Here is a 21063-nt window from a genome sequence, read left to right on the forward strand (position 1 = left end):
GATCTTGCATTTTAGTAGCTTCTTAGGTATGGGGGGAGGGAAGGAATACAGCATTAGCTCACTGATAAAATCAACTGATTGATGTCCCCTTGTAATCTGAAAACAATTTAAAGTGATTGATTTCAAAACCAAATGTTTTCTTATAATTTGAAAAATACTCTGGGTAGAAACATACAAGGTTACTATAGTCTGAGTTCTGGATATGATTGACTTCTTTTCTTTCCCACAAGGTAACGGACAAAAATCTAACCTATGTTTACTATATATTTGGTTCTTTGTTTTATTTTTCTCAAATCCTCTGTGTTTGGATGGTGGCCACAGTAAGGTTTAAGGTTATAGTCATGGCTGGAGGTGGCTGACTCACCTCACACTTCCCAGCATCATGATAATAGGGCTAATAGCTCTAAAGATCTGTAGCCTAGTTATTGAATGTGGTGTGTACGTTTTTAGTGTCATGAAACCAAAAATAGTCATTGTCCAAAAAGAATTAACAACAGATTCCCTTGTACAGTATTATTCATCCAAAATACAACTTTGTTTCAATTTGGCTAATTAGACTACTTTTGATTAGGCAAATTTCTACATGTTCCAGGACTAACCACCCAAAAACAATGGTTTTAGAACAGTGTTTAAAATGTTTAGTCAGACTGAACTAATGAGTTGGATTTCCTTTGGCATAGAAAAGACTGCATAATGGAGGGGAAAAGAGCAGAGGGACTAACTTACTTTCTAAGGTTTCAGATTAATCCTGGTGTCAACATTCTAGAGATTGCATGACAAGAAAAATGGGAGAGGACTATAAAGTGAAAAAACCATAGGTACTCCCAGACCTAGTTGTCCATATTTGTTTCTAAAACTCCTTGATTCACCCTTCAAAATTTGTGATTTTATCAGCAAAATCATCTTTATTGAGTGCTGATCACATTTGAATACCTTGTAGCTTTGGGTTCTCTCCAAAGATGAGGACTGCTATGCTACATTTAAAGAGAAAAACATGGCGATTCCTGGGTGATTCAGTTGGTTAAGTGTCCACACTGGGCATGAAGCTGACTGGATTGAAGCCTACTGGACATGAAGCTTACTTCAAAAATTAACAATAATAAACATAAAGAAAAAGAAAACTGTGCCCCAGCTAAGGCAATGTAGAGGAGGAAAAAGCTTTTCCTCACCCTCTTATATTCAGTATTTGGGGTCTGCAAATTAAACTGACAAAAGACAGATTAACAGGAGAAAAAAGTTCATTCATATGCACACAGAAGCCAACAAAAGTAGCTGGCTCCTTAAGCAGGTCAAGTTTAAGGTTTATATAGACAGCTAACTTCAAAGGGGAAAGGAAGGAGTAGGGGAAGAAACAGCATCTGTGAGAAGGACAAAAGATTTCTTAGCAAAGACAAGGGTTTTTAGAACAAACTGGAGATAAGAAACTTTGTGAAAATGTTTGTTTATACAAGTATAAGTGGCCACAAAACTCTCCTGGAGAGGAATTTGTGGTAGGTTTACTCTTGGTCTCTCTCCTGGGAGTACAATCTGCCCTCAAGAGGGAATTCATGGCAATGTCTCATTTCTCAGAAGTTTCTGCTTTTGGTCAGATAAAGGAAGCTGCAAGAAGGTTTCTTTCTGCATCTGTTTAATCTCAAATGCCCTTAGCATCGAATAATCTTCATACCAACAAAAGTTCCAAGTGGATCCCCACAGCAACTGTTGGACAGACTTGAAACAGGGCAGCACTCGGGAGCAGGAGGCAGCTTTGTTGGCAAAGGATCTGAAAATATCCAAACCCATGAATCCTGAATTTTGAATCAAGTGTTGTGTGGTCAAGGTTTCAGGAAGGAAATGACAGATCCAGGCCAAAAAAAATTGAATTTGGGGACTTGAGAAAATGTATAATGGGATTATTTATCAAGGTGTGGGCAGGGTATAGAGAACCTGCAAGGGGTTCTAAGAACAGACTGATAAGAACTAAATTTGTTCATACCATGGGAGGGAGCATTTTCTGAACCCAGACAGAAAATGCTGCATGGAGAGGATCACTGAGAGGTGAGAGGGGCTATGACCTTCAGGAGAGGGACATAGTCACAGAGAGGGCACTGAAAAAATGTATACCTTGATTTTGCTCTCCTCCTTCGCCCAAATTTCTCCTGCAGTGCACTCCACTGGCTGTACCCAACAGAAACCATCAGGCAAGAGAACCTGATGATGCATTTCACAGGCCCTGGGATAGCTCAGGGTGGAGAAGAGTGGAGAGTGGATATGGTGTGCATCTGGAGGAACAAATGGAAGGTTTCTAGATTCTGGGGGGAAAGAATCTTTTCCCAGTGTGGGAGAGGTAGAAAACAGCTGTAGACCAGCTGTGTCCTCTCCTTGCTTAAATGAATCTTTTGGAGCTTCCTCTCTGAAGGCCTAAATATGCTTTGGTTTTTCACCCTATTTTCAAAGAATTCCTCAAATCTCAACCATAAAATTCATTAGGGTTATTGTATCTGCTTCTTTCAGAGAAGACAGGTAATGAATAACATTGCACCACTGGGGCAAGCAATTGTTCTCCCTGTTTAATGTGTTGGACCTCGCCAAAGCACATGAGAAGCTTCAACCATGTGCTGAATCCTGGAGGGACTTCTACTTGGAGTGAGTGCTTTCATTAGTGGTTCACACAAGAACTACTCATCAAAGCCCACCATTGTTCCCCAGCAGATCCCAACACCATGAGAATGAGGCTACTTGGAACTGCTCTTAGGTATGATTTACTGTTTTTCTTAATCCTGGAAGAGAACTACCCCAGTGAATAGTTCTTGGTACATTCACAAAGCTGAAAGCACTTGAAATTCCTCTCCCAACTAGCAGAGCTTAACAACCAACTTACTCTATTAACAAAAGGGAGACATTTTCCATTGAATCCAAAGAGGTTTTATATTATGCTGGTAGAGTTTAACTAATAAGGGAAATTCAAATAAGAATAGTCAGAGCAGAAAGTTAAGAACCTGGCATTCAGGGGAAAATAATTCCAGGGACGTAGGGAATAAAATAAACTGGGAGGAGGGGGGACGGATAGAGAAAAGAACTAAAGGCAGAAAAAGAATAGGAATAATATGTCTGATCACATCATGGGCTAGGCTTCAAAAGGTGAATTGTCATGCCATTAACAACATGAAGCAAACCATTCAGATATTATTAAGTCTGCAATATGACAAATGCCCCAAGCCTTCAGGTAAGTCATACTCAGGAGTAGATTCAGAATTTGTGAACCAAAAGTTTGCTGTATGTGTGGGGACTTCTTTTTCCAAATAGAAAAATCAAAACTAAGTGTAGGACTTTGTAAGGAGCCCATTCAAGTGAGGAGCTCTAAAGCTTAAGCTTCTTAGCTTTGTAGTATAATCACCGCTGGCCACACTCAAGTATCTATTACCCCAAATGATATACAAAAAGATGAGGGCAGGAAAAAAATAAGTATGAGAAAACCCTGCATGCACAGAGAAAGAAGAAATAAAAAGACATTTATCATAATATTATCTGAGCAAAGAAAAATAAATATGGCCAAAATAATTTCTCCCACTACACCATTCTCAAACAGCTCCAAAAGCAAAGCATTTTTACTATACTTGATTCAGCTTCAGTTATATATACCATCTATATGATATGATAGGAACCAGAGGAATCATAGCCTGAGATTTACTAAAGTCAGAAGACTTGACCTTGGGGTGCCTGGGTGCAGTCAGTTAAGCACCCAGCTCTTGATTTCAGCTCAAGCTCCATGTTGGTCTCCACGCTGGGCAAGGAGCCCGCTTAAGATTCTCTCTCCCTCTGCCCCTTCCCTGCACACACTCTCTGTCTCTTAAAAAAATAAAAAAGACTTGACCTTGTTTATAGGTCAGTAAAAACCTGTAACTGATTTCAAGATACCATGTTTACAATGGCATCAAGTCAGTGGAGTGTGTGACTCTTGATCTTGGGGTTGTTGAGTTTGAGCCCCACATGTGAGTGTAGAGATTACCTAAAAATAAAATCTTAAAAAAAAAAAAAAAGACACCATGTTTGCTCAGATCTTCATGCTCTCTTAGCCTGTTGGAATCATTTTTAACATAGGCAACAGTGGAAACTTTCAGAAGGGCTGGCAAATGCCTGAGGAAAAGAAAAGAGCACAGCCTCCATGGCTCCATCCTATACAGAGTTATGAAATGAGACCCAGTGAGATTAGTGAGTGATGAGTGGTACAATCAGATGAGGAGATCTGAGAGGAATGATGAAGAGGTGTGGAAACATGGCTATTGCACAGCCTTGCCTAAGATAAGCCTGTGAGATCCTCTAGATAATAATTAAAGTAATCTTTCAATTACACATTATAGAAGAGGGAGAATGTACTCATTTCTCCTGAGCTGTAGAGAGAGAGAAATCTTTGAGAATGTCCCTGAAAAATAATTCCATCTTCCATGACTCCTCATCCATGACTGGTCACAGTGGTCCAGAGCTCAGGAAGCTCTCACTGAATGGATATGCCTTGAGGTAGAGGTGAGGCAATAGGTAGGAATACATGGATGATTCATAGATGAAACGTTTAGTGTAGTACCTGGCATATAGTAAAATCTCAAAAAATAAAAGCTAGTATATTATTATATATAATAGTCAATGATAAAAATCTACTTTTTCTTTTTTTTAATGTTTATTTTTGAGAGCGAGCAGGGGATGGGCAGAGAGAGGGGGGACGCAGAATCTGAAGTAGGCTCCAGGCTCTGAGCTATTAGCACAGAGCACGATGGCGGGGCTCAAACTCATGAACCTCGAGATTATGGCCTGAGTTGAAGTTGGATGCTTAACCAATTGAGCTACCCAGATGCCCCAAAGCCTACTTTTTCAATAAAACTATATTTGGGTGAAGATAAGTGATGCTACTACTACTGACTATACCTGAATGCTATTTCACTCAAGATATTTAATATTCCGATTATGTATTGCTGCTTGCACACTTAGTGACTTAAAACAATAACCATTTCATAATGTCTCAAGCTTGTGTGGGTGTGGAGTTTGGGCAGGTCACTCAGAGGTACTGAAATAGCAAATGAGCTACTCTGGAGGGTCCAAGGTGGCTGTGCTCACATATGCTATGCCTTTGCAAAGATAGATGGAAAGCTGTAATCTGCAGGCACCATTGAACAGTGTCTTCGGTGGATCGAGTTTCCTACTAAGAAGATCAGGCCTCCCAAAACAAATATCCCAGAGATCTAGGTCAAAATGCCAAAGCTTCTTATGAGCCAAACTCCAGAGTCCTCAGACATCACTTCTGCCTCAATCATATGGTCAAGTAACTAAAGTCAGTCCAGATTTAAGAGGAAGAGAATTAGATTCCACCTCTTTACAGGAGGAACAGCAAAGAATTTACAGTCATCTTCACTGTACTGTAATGTTTATGTGTATTAAATAAGAAATGGTAGAAATGGTCTTAAAACAGCTACCCATGTAAGCTGTTGACATTCATGGATGTTTGGTTCTTAATGGGGAGACCTGTTTCTGCCGTGCTAAATGTTTGTTTCATCTGGCTGTTTGTTTCCATGCTACATGGGCTGGCCAGTAGAAGAACTTCAGGCATATGAAATGTCAAGTCCTACATTTCCCCAGAAAGGCCATTCCTATAAAATGCAGTCTAGCTATCATCTTTTAAAATTCCAAATGAGGTTCTCCTGAAAGTTTGGTAATGAGACACTCTGCTCCTAACAGAGGAAAAAGGCTCGCCTCAAAGTTCCTTATCACCTCTCATCTCTAACCTCTTCAGACCCATGAAAAGAAACAGTGGTACAAAGGAAAGAAAGAAAACACTTAAGAACTCTAAAGGGATGAGTTAAAGTCTCGGTGAAGCATTAATTATTGGAGTTATTAAGCCATTTTTCCCTCATGAATGTTGTAAAGAAATGATACCCTTCATTTCATTTTTTATAGGTGAAATCATCAAATGACTATATGGTCACATTGGGTCTCAAAACAACCCTAGAAGGTAAATAGGAAAGGTACTATAATTTTTCCTACTTTGTAGATGAAGAAACCAGTGACTTGACAAAAAGTCTCTTGGTGGGGCGCCTGGGTGGCTCAGTCATTTAAGCGTCCAACTTCGGCTCAGGTCATGATCTCACAGTCCGTGAGTTTGAGCTCCACATCAAGCTCTGTGATGACAGCTCAGAGCGTGGAGCCTGCTTTGGATTCTGTGTCTCCCTCTCTCTCTGCCCCTCCCCTGCTCATGCTCTGTCTCTCTGTATCTCAAAAATAAATAAAAACATTAAAAAAATAAAAATAAAAAAAGTCTCTTGGCTGGCAGATGCAGTTCAGGTCTGGAACTTAGATTCCAATTCTATACCAGTGTTCTTTCAGCCATGCCAGTGTCTCTGGATAGACTCATTCAGTTGGGCTAAATAACGATCTAATTTCACATCAACACTCCATATTTAAGTCTTCAAGACTAATAACTTTGTATTCAAAAATGTGTCTCATTTCTTCATTTTTCACCAAGAGTTTTATTTGTTCTTTCTACAAAAAGGACATTCTGCATTTTGTAGACAGTGCACACCAAATTTGAATGCCTCAAAATATGTGACTTTTTACTTATCCAAGATTAAATGGTATTCATCATACTTAGCAAGGACATCATGAATTTCATTTTCAAAGTACTTTGCAAGCATCAGCTAATTAAGCCTCCCTGTAGTCTTCAGTGTGACAGTTATTTTCAAAATATCTCTCATTTTCCAGGAAAGTTCTCTATTCTGTCTTATTTATACAAATCAGCACATTTGTTCAGTTCTTAAAATAAGCTAAAGGCTGTGAAATTATTTTGATCAGTGTGTGGCAAATACAATTAGCTCAGTGAGACAAAAATGCCCAGAGACTGGTCTGAAGGACAACATAGGACACAGCACAAGAACTCGAGGCCTTCTACATTCTGGATACTAGATTGTTCCACGAGGTCCAGTCTTTAGAAGATAACACTGTTATCTGCTTTGAATGGTGCCTGGGTAGCTCAGTCTGTTGAGTGCTGTTGATCTCAGGTAGTGAGTTCAAGCCCCACATTGGGCTCCACGCTGGATGTGAAGCCTACTTTAAAACAAAACAAAACAAAACAAAACAAAAAAGTGAAAATTCAGGGTGATTTCCCACTTTGGTCATTCTAAATGACACAGCTATATTCTGTCTTCATATTTTGTTTTTTCAGGATGGAAATAAACATGAGACCCTTAAAAAATAGTTCCATCCTGGACACAGTCAATAATCAGGGATCACATAGGAGATGTTGAGTTGATGGTCAAAAAACCTGCACAGTTGGCTGACAGAGGTCATGTGACAAACTCTATACTCGCTCCAAGTCTTATTATGTCTTCCCACACCTATGCCAAGATTTTCAGCACTGTGGTAGCCTCCTATGGGCTAAAGCCAATGTGAAAATACCTCTTACCTGAGGCTAGGAAGACATTAGTTCAGGAATATCCTTTTCTCCGAAGTATGGGTTAGAAGCATGTAGAAAACTAGAATTTAAATATGTGTTATATAGGACAGGTTTGTTTTTGTTTTTAATGAGTGAACTAAACATAAACATGTTTGGAACTAGGTCTCCTGGGCAGTTTGAGATCACCAAGGAGAAGAAGACAGGGAACAATGGAGGGAAAAAGCAAAGGAACACTGAAGATTCATTTCCTTTATGTCATACTTAATAGAAGACATAAATGACTATAATAATATTGATGAGATGCACCAGGCAGGGCAATGGAAATAATAATTAACTTACATGTGCCTGTTACTTCAGAGTTTGCAAAGAGCTTCACCTCAATGATTCCCATTTTTTTAAGTTGTTTGTTTATTGAGAGAGAGAGAGAGAGAGAGAGAGAGAGAGAATTTCAAGCAGACTTTGTGCCGTCCGACACGGAGCTTGAACTCATAAACCGTGGCATTGTGACCTGAGCCAAAATCAAGAGTCAGATGCTTAACCGACTGAGCCACCCAGGTGCCCCTCAATGGCTCTCTTTGACATTGCAGGGAATTGTTATTTTCATTCTATACATGAAGTTTGGAGAGATTAAGTAATTTGGTCAAAAGTAGTAGTTAGTACTTGGCAGAGCCAGGGCGCAATGCCCGAATCTCTGATTTCTTGTCTGCAGCCAGTTCCGCAGCCATTTGAGAATCTTGAATTCAGAGTCCAAAGCAATGCATTCTAATTGTTCACCTCTTTTTTTTTTGAAGTTTTATTTAAATTCTAATTAGTTAACATATATGGTAAATCTGGTGTCAGGTGTAGAATTTAGTGATTAATCATTTACAACACCCCAGTGCTCATATGTGCCCCCCTTAGTACCCATCACCCATTTAGCCCAGTCCCTACCCACCTCCCCCATCAACCCTCAGTTCTGTATAATTAAGAGTCTCTTGTGGTTTGCTTCCTTCTATTTTGCCCCCTTATCCCATGTTCATGTTTCTTAAATTCCACATAAATGAAATCATATGGTATTTCTCTTTCTCCGACTTATTTTGCTTAGCATGATACACTCTAGCTCCACCCGTGTCATTGCAAATGTCCTTGCTCACCTCTTAAGCCTTGCATTTAGCAAAGTAATTCAGATTCTTTAAGCTTCTGGTTCTTTATAGTTAAATGTTGTCTACTTCCTTTCTTTATTGGATCAAATGAAGAGAGTATAAAGAAAGTACTTTATCACTGTGAAATGTTATATAAATGTAAAAAAGGTATAGCTAAGTCCAACTTCATGAATTCCTGGGGCCTTGCCTCAATATATCCTTATAGTTAAGCCTTCCTCCCTTCTGTCTGAAAGAACAAAGAATCCCTCTTCTCTTCAAAATTAAACCTTCCACCTGTGCTTTAATATTAGACCAGCAAATATTTATCAAAGGCTTCCTGAGATTCTGTCATCTCACTTCATCGTTGTACAGATGAAGAACTGAGACTCAAAAAAGCTAAATTTTTTTAATGTTTTATTTATTTTTTGAGAGAGAACACACGCACATGTGCGCACAAGCAGGAGAGGGGCAAAAAGAGAGGGGGGACAGAAGATCCAGAGTGGGCTCTGCACTGACAGGCTGACAGCAGCAAGCCCGATGTGGGGCTTGAAATCATGACCTGAGCTAAAGTTGGATGCTCAACTGACTGAGCCACCCAGGCGCCCCAAAACTAAATAATTTAACCAAGATTATGCAAATTAAGTAGTGAGCCCAGAAGGCCTGTGTCAGAGCCTGTGTCTTTAATCACTGTGCAATATTGTCTTCACAGTGACTTGGGCAGCTTCTCTGTTTTCTCCATTTCAGTTATCAATTAATGCGTAATAATCCAACCCAAAACTAAATGACTTAAAACAATCCCCTTATTTGTACATGATTCTGCAATCTGAACTGGGCTCACCCTGGTGGTTCTTCTGGTGATTTTTGTCTGGAATCATTCACATGTCTCCAGACAAGCTGGGAACTCAGCTGGGGCCAAACCATCCCAGATAGTCTGTCATTTTCCAGGGTTCTATGTGGCCACTTATCATGCAGTGGTCCAAACTTGTCTCTAGCCCAAACTGTCTTACAGCATGGTAAATGACTTTCATAGAAAGACAAATCCCAATATGCCAGTACTTACTAAACCTCTGCTGGCATCATGTTTGCTAATGTTCCATTGGCTGAAACAAGTCACAAGACCAAGGCCAAAGTCACAGGGCATAAAGCCCAGAAGTTGTGGTTCACTGGGGTTATCATTGTTTAGCAAATCTCCTTTCTCCCTTTTTCTTCTCATTCGTTACTTATGCTTTCCCCTCAGCATAGAAAATGCTTTAATGACCACATTTAAATACAAATAAAAATTTCCTGTGACCACATGTCCCCCCTTAGCTACCATCTTACCTTCCTTTCACAGCCAACCATCTTAAACAAGTAATCTACATTCATTGTCTTCATCACATCACTGTCTATACAGTCTCCAGTCACTGCAGACTGGCCTATACCAACACTATTGCACCAAACTTACTCTCCCTCCACTCTCCAATAACTTCTGTATTTGCAAAGGCAATGGATAATTCACTGGCCTTGTTTACTTTGACCTCTCTATGACATTTAATACTTTCTTTTTCTTATGTGACTCTCCTTTCCCTCATCCTTTGTACCTTTACCTTTTCTAATCCTCTAATGTTACCTAATGGTCTTTACTCACCAGGGTTGTGGCTCCTGCCCTCTGTTCTACTCACTGTATGGTTTCTGATAGTAATAGCATCCAAAACTCTACTTTAGCCCCAAGCTCTATGCTTACTTCCACAGCTATTTATCCAAGTATGTCTCTACTCAAATGCAATGAGTCTGAAACTAATTCATCATCTTTCTTCTAAAACCAGATCCTTCTCCTCCCCAGGGCACCTGGGTGGCTCAGTCAGTTAAGCCTCTGACTTCAGCTCAGGTCATGATCTCCTAGTCTGTACGTCAAGTCCCATGTTGGGCTCTGTGCTGACAGCTCAGAGCTTGAAGCCTTCTTTGGATTCTGTGTCTCCCTCTCTCTCTGCCCCTCCCCTACTCATGCTCGCTCTCTCTCTCTCTCTCTCTTTCTCTCAAAAATAAATAAACATTAAAAAGTTAAAAAACAAAAATAAAACCAGATCCTTCTCTTATAATCCCTTAGCTTGGTGATAAATTTACCCAGCTGCCCAAATTATAAATGTGATAACCCAAGACTTTTCCTTCTCTTCTTCCCACAGTGTCCAGTTGGTCATTAATGCTTATCTGTTCTGCCTTTAAATAGTTCTCAGAGGTCTCCAGTGGTAAATGTTTAATAACCAGCTTTGGGCAGGGTGGGGTGGGGATAGAGAGGTTGTTGGGTGGCATTTGATGATTTTCATGTTATAATCATCCCACCATGGCTGTTTTCAAGCTACTGATGTCAGACATGACATCACTGAACAGAACTGGGAAGAGATGCATGGTAGCACACACTATAAAATATTTCCACCTACAGATATAACAGGCATAAATAACCTTGAGAGTAAGTAACAGCAAAATGTAGTAAAATGAGTATGAAGTGATGAGTTTTGAATATTTATTTCCTTTGTTTTTAATATAATTAAGTGTATATAATGTAATTTTTAGTGGTGGCTTTGTTTAATAGTTCCCAGTACTCCTAGAAATTTAACAGTTGGCTCTCACAAGACAGTACAAGCTGGATCTATCCCTTCTCCATTTCCAAGACCACAGCCAAAATTTAAAGGTCTGTCCACTTCTCACTGTGATATTGCAATTTCATTTGAGTAAGTCTTTGTACTGGTCTGTCTCCACATTGGTCTGTCTCCCTTTTTAACATACAAACCTGATTATACCACTCCCCAGCTTACAGTCATCCATTGAGACTTCATAGCTTTTTAATTGGAATTCCTTGTTTAAAGCACAAAGATTTGCCTTGTTTCTGAGCCTTATCTCCTTCTACTTCCCCTATTAACACCCTAGTGACTCAGATGTTTGCTATCTTATGTCCCTGGACCTTCATCTATACTGTTTCGACTCTCCGGGTTCTTTCCATCTTTGAGACAGCAAACTACCACTGATTGGTTTTCCAAATATCAGGTCAAGAACTACTTTCTCTGAAAGCTTTTTCTATAGAAGAGCAAATTAGCATAGTAGTTAAGAACACAGACATAAAACTAAACAGCCAGGTCTCAAATATGGCTCTGCCACTTGTGTAACCATGAACATGTTATTTAACCTTATTTTCCTTACTAGTAAAATGATGAAAACAAAATGCTATTTCATAAGATCATTGTGAAGATTAAAGAGGTATTATGTGCAAAGCCCTCAGAGCAGTGTCTATAACTTAGCACCTAAGACTTAGTAAATGTTAGTAATATTAACTATCTAATTTTAAATGCTTCTTATCTCTGTTTCTGTTGCATTAGGTAGACATCACACTATACTAAATCATTGATTTCCTTGATTTCCTCCTTTTTAACTCTTCAAACAGAAACTTTGTAGCCTTGTAGGGGCACCTGGGTGGCTCAGGCTGTTGAGCATCCAACTTCGGCTCCGGTCATGATTTCATGGTTTGTGGGTTCAAGCCCTGCGGCAGGCCCTGTGCTGACAGCTCAGAGCCTGGATTCTGCTTCAGATTCTCTCTCTCTCTCTCTCTCTCTCTCTCTCTCTCTCTCTCTCTCTTTTTCTCTCTCTGCCCCTCTCCCGCTCGATCTCTATCTCTCTCTGTCTCTCAAAAATAAACATTAAAAAAAAAAAAAAAACAGAGGTGCCTGGTTGGCTCTGTCGGTTAAGTATCCCACTCTTGGTTTGGGCTCAGGTCATGATCTCATGGTTCGTGGGTTCAAGCCCTGCATCAGGCACTGTGCTGATGGTATGGAGCCTGCTTGGGATTCTGTCTCCCTCTCTCTCTGCCCTTCCCCTGCTTGCTCTCTCTCTCTCTCTCTCAAAAATAAATAAACATTAAAAAAAACAACAACAACTATGTGGCCTTGTGCTTAGGCAGTGTCTAGTAAGCACTTAATGGATAAAAGAGTAAATGAGTGATGCACATTATGGCCAACTGGACATGTGTTTCTTCTTGATTCGTTCAGCTGCATTAGATTCAAGAAAGTGAAGGGAATTTATGAGATCCTATGATCAAGTTAAAGGGCAATGTTTTCTCAAATTTAACTATACATATTGCTATAAAAACTAAAATCAAAGGAAATTAATCTTGAAACCCACAACACTTTTGATGATTCTTGCTTACTCTTTATGTTGCTATTATTTATAAGAAAATGTGGTAACAGTCTCTTAGCCTAATTTCATTGTCATTTGTGATGAATGTAGGAAAAACTGAAGTTAAAAGGAACTTTGGTAAATGTGTAGGCAAAAGAGACTTTAAATATTCCACTGGAAAAATATTCTGACCTCACAGCAAAACTTATATTATTTTCTGAGGCTCTGAGTTTATTCAAGATTCACAATTTGAATGTGTAGATTGCTTTGGGTAGTATTGGCATTTTAACAATATTTATTCTTCCAATCTTTGAGCATGGAATGTTTTTCCATTTCTTTGTACCTTCTTCAATTTCCTTCATCAGCTTTCTATAGTTTTCAGCATACAGATCTTTCACATCTTTGGTTAGGTCTACTCCTGGGTATTTTATGGTTCTTGGTTTAATAAACAATTTATTTCCTTCAAAAATAAAAAGAATCACAATTTGACTTTTATGAAAGAAGAGAGAAAAAATAATAAAATGTATTGAGTGTCCTGGGTATCAGGCAGTTTTACAACTATTATTTCTTCTAATCTTCACAAAACTGAATTAGATAGCGCATGCCGTATTAGCATAGATATGCTATAGATCTATGCTATAAATCTGCTATAGATATGCTATAGATATACTATAGACATGCCAATATCTCCTGGAAACAACCTCACAGGCATACCCAGGAATAATGTTTAACGGCATATCTGGACATCCTGCAGCCCAGTCAAGTTGTCACATAAAATTAACCATCACAGACATTATCCCCTTTCTAGATGGGGAATCTGAGGCTTAGAAGCTTAAGTAATTTGCCAAAGATCACATAGTCGGCAAAGCACCAAAGCACCATTCCCCTTTTACCAAACTAGTAGTTCTCAGTCAGGGCAATTTTATCGTCAGGAGATACTTGGCAATATCTGGAGACATTTTTGGTTGTCATAGCTGGTGGCAGGTAGGGGACTTGCTATGATATCTAGTGGGTAGAAGTTACGGATGCTGTAAACATCCTACATACCACAAAGAATTACCCACCCAAAATGTTTACAGTGCCAAGATAAAGAATCCCTGCACTAAATGTACTATTTTTTTAAACTGTACTCTTTTATATTTTTACAGTTTTCCAAAACTATTCTATTAAACAGTATAGGCTGATCTAAAATATAAATGATTATAGGGGCGCCTGGGTGGTTCAGTCAGTTAAGCTTTTGACTTCAGCTCAGATAATGATCTCACGTTTCATGGGTCCGAGCCCCACATCGTGCTCTGTGCTGACAGCTCAGAACCTGGAGCCTGCTTCAGATTCTGTGTCTCCCTCTCTCTCTTACCCTCTCCCAGTCTCTCTCTCTCAAAAATAAATAAACATTAAAAAATTTTTTTAAATAGGGGCACCTGGGTGGCTCAGTTGTTTGAGCGTCCGACTTCAGCTCAGGTCATGATCTCACAAGTGGGTTTGAGGCCCGCATCAGGCTCTGTGCTGACAGCTCAGAGCCTGGAGCCTTGCTTCGGATTCTGTGTCTCCCTCTCTCTCTACCCCTCCCCAACTCATGCTCTGTCTCTGTCTCTAAAAAATGAATAAACCTTGGGGCGCCTGGGTGGTGCAGTCGGTTAAGCGTCCGGCTTCAGCCAGGTCATGATCTCACGGTCCGTGAGTTCGAGCCCCACGTCAGGCTCTGGGCTGATGGCTTGGAGCCTGGAGCCTGTTTCCGATTCTGTGTCTCCCTCTCTCTCTGCCCTTCCCCCATTCATGCTCTGTCTCTCTCTGTCCCAAAAATAAATAAAAACGTTGAAAAAAAATTTAAAAAAAAAAAGAATAAACCTTAAAAAAATTTTTTTAATTTTTTTAATAAAATATAAACGATTTAGTTTCATAAATCTGATAAAATGAATGAATGCTAAATTCTGAATATGGAGGAAGGAAACTGCATTTTTCAATGACTTTTTACATTAGCATTCACTGAGAGAATAAAATATTTTAAATTATCATCAATAATAAAGATAGGAAATAGATACCACTTATATGCTCAAAGCAGTAAATACCATAATATAATATATTTAATTTTGATACAATAAAATCATGAATATATTTTCAGTGGATTTAGTAGTTTACGGAAAAAAGCAGCAGTTTATGGTTCATGAAATTCATAGAATTATCTTCAATTTTAGAATTATAAAATACTAAAGCTAAAGGATCATCAAGGTCATCTGCTTCATTGTTCATCACTTAAGGAAATTGTATCTAAGAAAGGGTAAGCTATCCAAGGCCTCTTAGCCAGTTAAGAACAGTGTTGGAGCCAGAATTCAGCTTTCCTGACAGTTACATGCTTTTTTTGATTCCAAGGTGTTCTTCAATATCCCTGAAGTGTTAGAATGTGGGGTAGAGGGAGTTGCTGTATATTTTTATTTAAACATGTTCTTCATTCAAAGGAAATTGAATTTCTATGTTTTTGCCTTGTTTCAACTAAAAAAGCATTGAAAGGGACTTTTGATATCAAATAACCCAACCAGCTTTCTATGATAAGACTTTTTTTCCTCAACACAAAAAAATGTATTTACTAAGTATGCAAAATATTAAACCTTAACATTTTGGAATGCTTTGTTTAAAAACTCAAAGTGAATTCCAAATTTTTCCCAGTACTGTTCAGAAGTTTTTTTGGTTTTTTTTGTTTTTCCTCCTTCCCTACATCTGTGTGTAAGAGGTAAAGTAGAGGTCTTTATTTGCAAAATTGCTACAAAAGCACCAGAGCTGGAGCCAGGAAAGCTCAGTTTGAGCCCGATTCCCTTCTTAACATCTTTCCAACTTCCAGCCTATCCTGTCATAGCCTTTCTAGTCCTGTTCTTCATCTCCCACTTCATGGGGTTGTTGCAAAGGTCAAATAAGATAATACCTCATTTGTAAATCTGTTTGATAAACACAAGGCACTTTGATAATATAAACTTCCAGTATTTGTTACACATCATTACTAGTTCTAAATGTTTATTTCAAGATATAAATGGAACACACATGCCACTGTCAGTATTCTGAGTTTCTGACATTATGTACAGTCATTTTCAGAGGGGTCCATTAGAGGAATTAAATTTAAGTCTCCAAGCTGAGTACATGTTACTTTCATTAAACATGGAATTGATTAGTTTTTTTATTTTTATTTTTATTTTTTTTTTTTAATTTTTTTTCAACGTTTATTTATTTTTGGGACAGAGAGAGACAGAGCATGAACGGGGGAGGGGCAGAGAGAGAGGGAGACACAGAATTGGAAACAGGCTCCAGGCTCTGAGCCATCAGCCCAGAGCCTGACGCGGGGCTCGAACTCACAGACCGCGAGATCGTGACCTGGCTGAAGTCGGACGCTTAACCGACTGCGCCACCCAGGCGCCCCTGATTAGTTTTTTTAAGGTTTTATAAGGTTATATGTGATTTGAGTTTTTCCCCCAAGACTTAATCTCCGTTCTTCCAGCACACTGTTCCCTAGTCTGGGCGGCCCACCCTCGGGGGTTTGAATAGGAGGATAGGTGAAAGAGTGTTTTTATTTTTTCTAACATGATAAGGAAGTCTGTGCTAGTACCTGTAGGCTCCTTTTCTTCAATAAAATCTTTATTTGTTAGCGAAGTTAGAACACAGACCCATAGTAATTCCTATGTGTCCTCGAAGCAGCAGCAGCAGCAGTAATAACAGTAGTAGTGGTAGTAATGGGGATATAAATCTGATGAAGAAATGGAAATAATCTGTTGATTAAATGGGGTAATGAAGGGGTGCTGGGTGGCTCAGCTGGTTAAGCATCTGACTTCGGCTCAGGTCATGATCTTGTGGTTCATGTATTTGAGCCCTGCGTCAGGTTCTGTGCTGACAGCTCAGAGCCTGGAGCTTGCTTCAGATTCTGCATCTCCCTCTTCTCTCTGCCCCTCCTCCACTTGCTATCTCTCTCTCTCTCTCTCTCTCTCTCTCTCTCTCAAAAATAAGATTTAAAAAACTGAAATGGGGTAATGAAACATATTGCCACTCCCTGCTAAAATTCCAGTATAATGATAGAAAAAGAGAAATAATAATATAAACTCACAATAACAAAGAAAAAAGAGGAGGTGACAAGATAAAAGGTTCCAGCAAATTTTTAGAAGGTAGCAAGCAGTTGGAAGAATAGGGAAAGCTTAAATCTAAGGATTTTCAGAGAAGGGTACCATAGACAAAGAAGACAGTTCACACTGCAAAACCCAGAAAAGTTTCAAGAATTGGAAAGTACCAGGTCATTTGAAAGTTGAGGTAAGGGGAGAGGTTGAAACCAGGAGGACTGATGGAAAGCCTGTCAGATAAACAGATGTCAGATCTTTCCTTCTGTGTCTACTGCCAGAGGACTCCCCATTTCAACCTTAACGAAAAGGGAAGGTTATTCTCTGGTCCTGGGCTCTAGATAGGCACCATAGGGACAGGCGGTGGGGATGGGGGAGGATATGGTGCCATACAGAAATCTGGGGAGTGAGAGTCAGTATATTGCACTGAGAGACCTCCAGTCCCTTCACTCCTACACCTCACAGAATGTAGCAACCAAGCTTTTACCCACTCCCTGGGGTTGGAGGTATGGAGATCTTCTCTAGAAAAAAAATCTCTCCAAGAACAAAAATCTGACAATGACATTGAGGGCACCACATCAAAAATGTTAGGTTCCTATCTCAGCCCCTCCAAGGTAACTCTCCAAGGTGTCAAGCCCTGCCCATGAAATGTCTAACTGGCTGTGTAGTGACTTGCTACTAAATATTACCATACAACCAAAGACATTGGACATTCGAGAAAAGCTTTTAACATAAAAATCAAAGACCAAAATATACAAGAAAAACTGGGATAATATGGAAACAAAATGCAGGACTCAAAGGAAAATTTTAAAATATTTAATTAATATCCTCAAAAAGTAAGAGTATATCACACTAATGAACACAGAAGAGGATAATATTAAAGAGGGGAACATCAGGAAATCAGAAATTGAAAGTTTAAAAATGTTTGAAATGTTTTTAATATGTTTAAAAAATGTTTAAAAAACCAATAGTAGAGATGAAAGATAAAATTAAGGAAGTTTCCAGGGCGCCTGAGTGTCTCAGTCGATTAAGCAGCCCACTTCAGCTCAGGTCGTGATCTCACAGTCCCGCATCGGGCTCTGTGCTAACAGCTCAGAGCCTGGAGCCTGCTTCAGATTTCTGTGTCTCCCTCTCTCTCTGCCCCTCCCCTGCTCATGCTGTGTCTCTCTCTCTGTGTCTCAAAAATAAATAAACATTTAAAATTTTTTTTAAAAGATTAAGGAAAAAAAAAAAGATTAAGGAAGTTTCCAAAAATAATATAACCATGGAAAAAAAGAAGAAAAACTGTAAGTAAATTAGAAAACCAATCCCAAAAGTCGACATTTAACTATTATGAATTCCAGAAAGAAAATACAAAAAACTAGAGGGACAAAAATTATCAAAGAATTACATATTAAAATCTCTCAGAACAGTTGAATTTCCAAATTCAAAGAGACTAATGAGTGCCTAAAGTAAATTTAAAAGGATTCAAATTGGGGTGCCTGGGTGGCGCATTTGGTTAAGCGGCCAACTTCAGCCAGGTCATGATCTCGCGGTCTGTGAGTTCGAGCCCCGCGTCAGGCTCTGGGCTGATGGCTCAGAGCCTGGAGCCTGTTTCCGATTCTGTGTCTCCCTCTCTCTCTGCCCCTCCCCCGTTCATGCTCTGTCTCTCTCCGTCCCAAAAATAAATAAACGTTGAAAAGAAAAAATTTAAAAGGATTCAAATTAAGGCAGATATTGTAATATTTTATTTTTGGGGGGTTTTTTTGTGTGTTTTTTTGGTAATATTTTAAAATACTAGAGATAAATATTAAAACTTGGGACAGGGGCGCCTAGGTGGCGCGGTCGGTTAAGCGTCCGACTTCAGCCAGGTCACGATCTCGCGGTCCGTGAGTTCGAGCCCCGCGTCGGGCTCTGGGCTGATGGCTCAGAGCCTGGAGCCTGTTTCCGATTCTGTGTCTCCCTCTCTCTCTGCCCCTCGCCCGTTCATGCTCTGTCTCTCTCTGTCCCAAAAATAAATAAAAAACGTTGAAAAAAAAAATTAAAAAAAAAATAAATAAATAAAAAATAAAACTTGGGACAAAAACTTAAAAGCTTACAGAAAGAAAAAAAAACAGTTCTCATTTTTTTAAAAAATGAAAAAAACCAACACTGGTGCTCTTACTAGCAACACCAGAAACTAAAGAAAATGGATCATGTTTTTAAATTCTGAGAAAAAAAAATTTATCTAGAAGCAGCTTGGTGGCTTAGTCAGTTAAGCATTGGCTCAGGTCATGGTCTCATGGTTTATGAGTTGAAGTTGCTCATGAAGCTCTCTGTTCTCAGCAGCAGAGACTGCTTTGGAAACTCTGTTCCCCCCTGTCTCTCTCTCTGCCTCTACCCTGCTCTCACTCTCTGTCTCTCTCTCTCAAAAATAAATAAACATTAAAATAATTTTTCTAATCTAAAATTCTATATCCGGTCAAACTGTCTATCAAGTGAAGGATGAAATACTCATGTTTTCTTGCTATGCAGAGTCTCAAAACTTTTGTCTCCTATATACTGTTTCTCAGGAAGCTTCTGGAGTATGTGCTCCATAAAAATGAGGGAGAACACCAAGATAGAAAAATATATGGGATCCAGGAAGCAAGAACTCAAACACAAGAAAAGAGCAAGGGGGATCCCCAGGGTGGTGGTAACTAGAGATCCCAGGAGGAAAGCAGGGTAGCTGCTTGGGGAGGGGGAGGAGGGGGGCTTCTGTCAAATGGAGCAAGAGAGCCAACACCTGGGAGGGACATGTCCGTGAGGAAAATGGGGCTTGGGGATCCCCTATGGGTTTGTTGTTGTTGTTCTGTTGTGGTAGTCATTGTTGTTAGCATATTAAAATGAACTTTTAAATTTTGTTGGACAATTTGGGAAGAATAAATGTACCTGGAAAAGTACATTAAAAGAGGAGGCAATTTCTAGGGCTAGACAAAACACAATATTGTTCAAGAAATAAATGTAAGTATGATTCAACACAGGAAATTACTAGTTGACTCAGCTATGAAGAGTATGCACATTGTCATAAATGTTAAATAGTGATTTAAATAGCAATTGTGATGTAATTATTTTAGGAAGGGAGCATTTGTGTGTGTGTGTGTGTGTGTGTGTGTGTGTGTGTGTGTGTGTGTGTGAAGTGATAGCTGTTACAGTATTAAATCACAGAATGTTTGACATTAATGTATTTTTAAATATATATTTATTTTAAATATCCATTTAAGTATTTGTTTAGAAATATACACATATTTCTATTTCAGTAGGAGAACTCTCTTTATAAACCTCAAAATATTTTTTAAAGCTCTATAGATTTATACATTTATGTATAAAACTATGATTGCAAAAAATAACTTAAAAGAGACATCTATTTCTAGGCGATCCAGAGAATCTCTTTTAAAGACTAAAAACTCTGGGGCGCCTGGGTGGCGCAGTCGGTTAAGCGTCCGACTTCGGCCAGGTCACGATCTCGCGGTCCGTGAGTTCGAGCCCCGCGTCGGGCTCTGGGCTGATGGCTCAGAGCCTGGAGCCTGTTTCCGATTCTGTGTCTCCCTCTCTCTCTGCCCCTCCCCCGTTCATGCTCTGTCTCTCTCTGTCCCAAAAATAAATAAACGTTGAAAAAAAAATTAAAAAAAAAAAAAAAGACTAAAAACTCTGTTCCTAATACCAGTGGGAGTTGGACTACTAGGCTTAGAGATACTCTGCAGAGAAATGTATACAGCTCACTCCTTTTAAGAAAATTCCCCTGGAGGCCAATTTACTTAGCCTCTTTGAGCCTTGCTTGCCTCATCTCTAAACTGAAAAAGTTCATTTGGAACAAACGAAACTCAAATTCGAGGCAAATAACAAGTGAAATAGACCAGGTACAAATGCCAGCATCCCTTACAAAGGACAGTCTCTACTCAGAACCAGCCGGCTTTGCCATGAAGACCTTTTGTTGCTAAAAGGCCCACTGGTTCAAGAGAAACTGCAAATCTGAGTTTTTGCATGAAACCTCTGAATTTTAAAATGCTAGTTTAAAATACACAATGCTTTGGGACACTTCAGTGGCTCAGTCAGTTAAGTGTCCACCTGTTGGTTTTGGCTCAGGTCATGATCTAACGGTTCGTGAGTTTGAGCCCCATGTCCGGCTCTGTGCTGACAGCATGGAGCCTGCTTGGAATTCTCTGTCTTCATCTCTCTCTGCCACTCCCCTCCTGCTCGCTTGCTCGCTCGCTCTCTCAAAATAAATAAACTTAAAATAATAATTAAAATTAAATTAAATTAAATTAAATTAAATTAAATTAAATTAAATTAA

The 21063-nt window shown here is 39.3% G+C and overlaps 2 protein-coding genes across 5 annotated transcripts in view; one reads left to right on the forward strand and one right to left on the reverse strand.

Annotated features, from left to right (window-relative positions):
• Positions 1–21063, reverse strand: part of NUDT9 (nudix hydrolase 9) — a 98536-nt gene that overhangs the window by 12060 nt on the left and 65413 nt on the right. The window lies entirely within an intron of this gene.
• Positions 1–21063, forward strand: part of SPARCL1 (SPARC like 1) — a 50852-nt gene that overhangs the window by 9536 nt on the left and 20253 nt on the right. The window contains exon 2 of one of the 3 annotated variants that reach the window (XM_040478654.1): positions 5926–5980. The exons of 1 other annotated variant lie outside the window; for it this stretch is intronic. In XM_040478654.1, the coding sequence (XP_040334588.1) occupies positions 5947–5980 (34 nt within the window). In that variant the 5' untranslated portion in view covers positions 5926–5946. Of the gene's footprint in view, positions 1–5925; positions 5981–19640; positions 19734–21063 lie in introns of those variants that run through there. One more of the 3 variants, XM_040478667.1, reaches the window with a different exon arrangement.

This window comes from Herpailurus yagouaroundi, unplaced genomic scaffold (genome assembly GCF_014898765.1).
Source record: "Herpailurus yagouaroundi ecotype Mexico unplaced genomic scaffold, PumYag 28, whole genome shotgun sequence".
Classification (NCBI taxonomy): domain Eukaryota; kingdom Metazoa; phylum Chordata; class Mammalia; order Carnivora; family Felidae; genus Herpailurus; species Herpailurus yagouaroundi.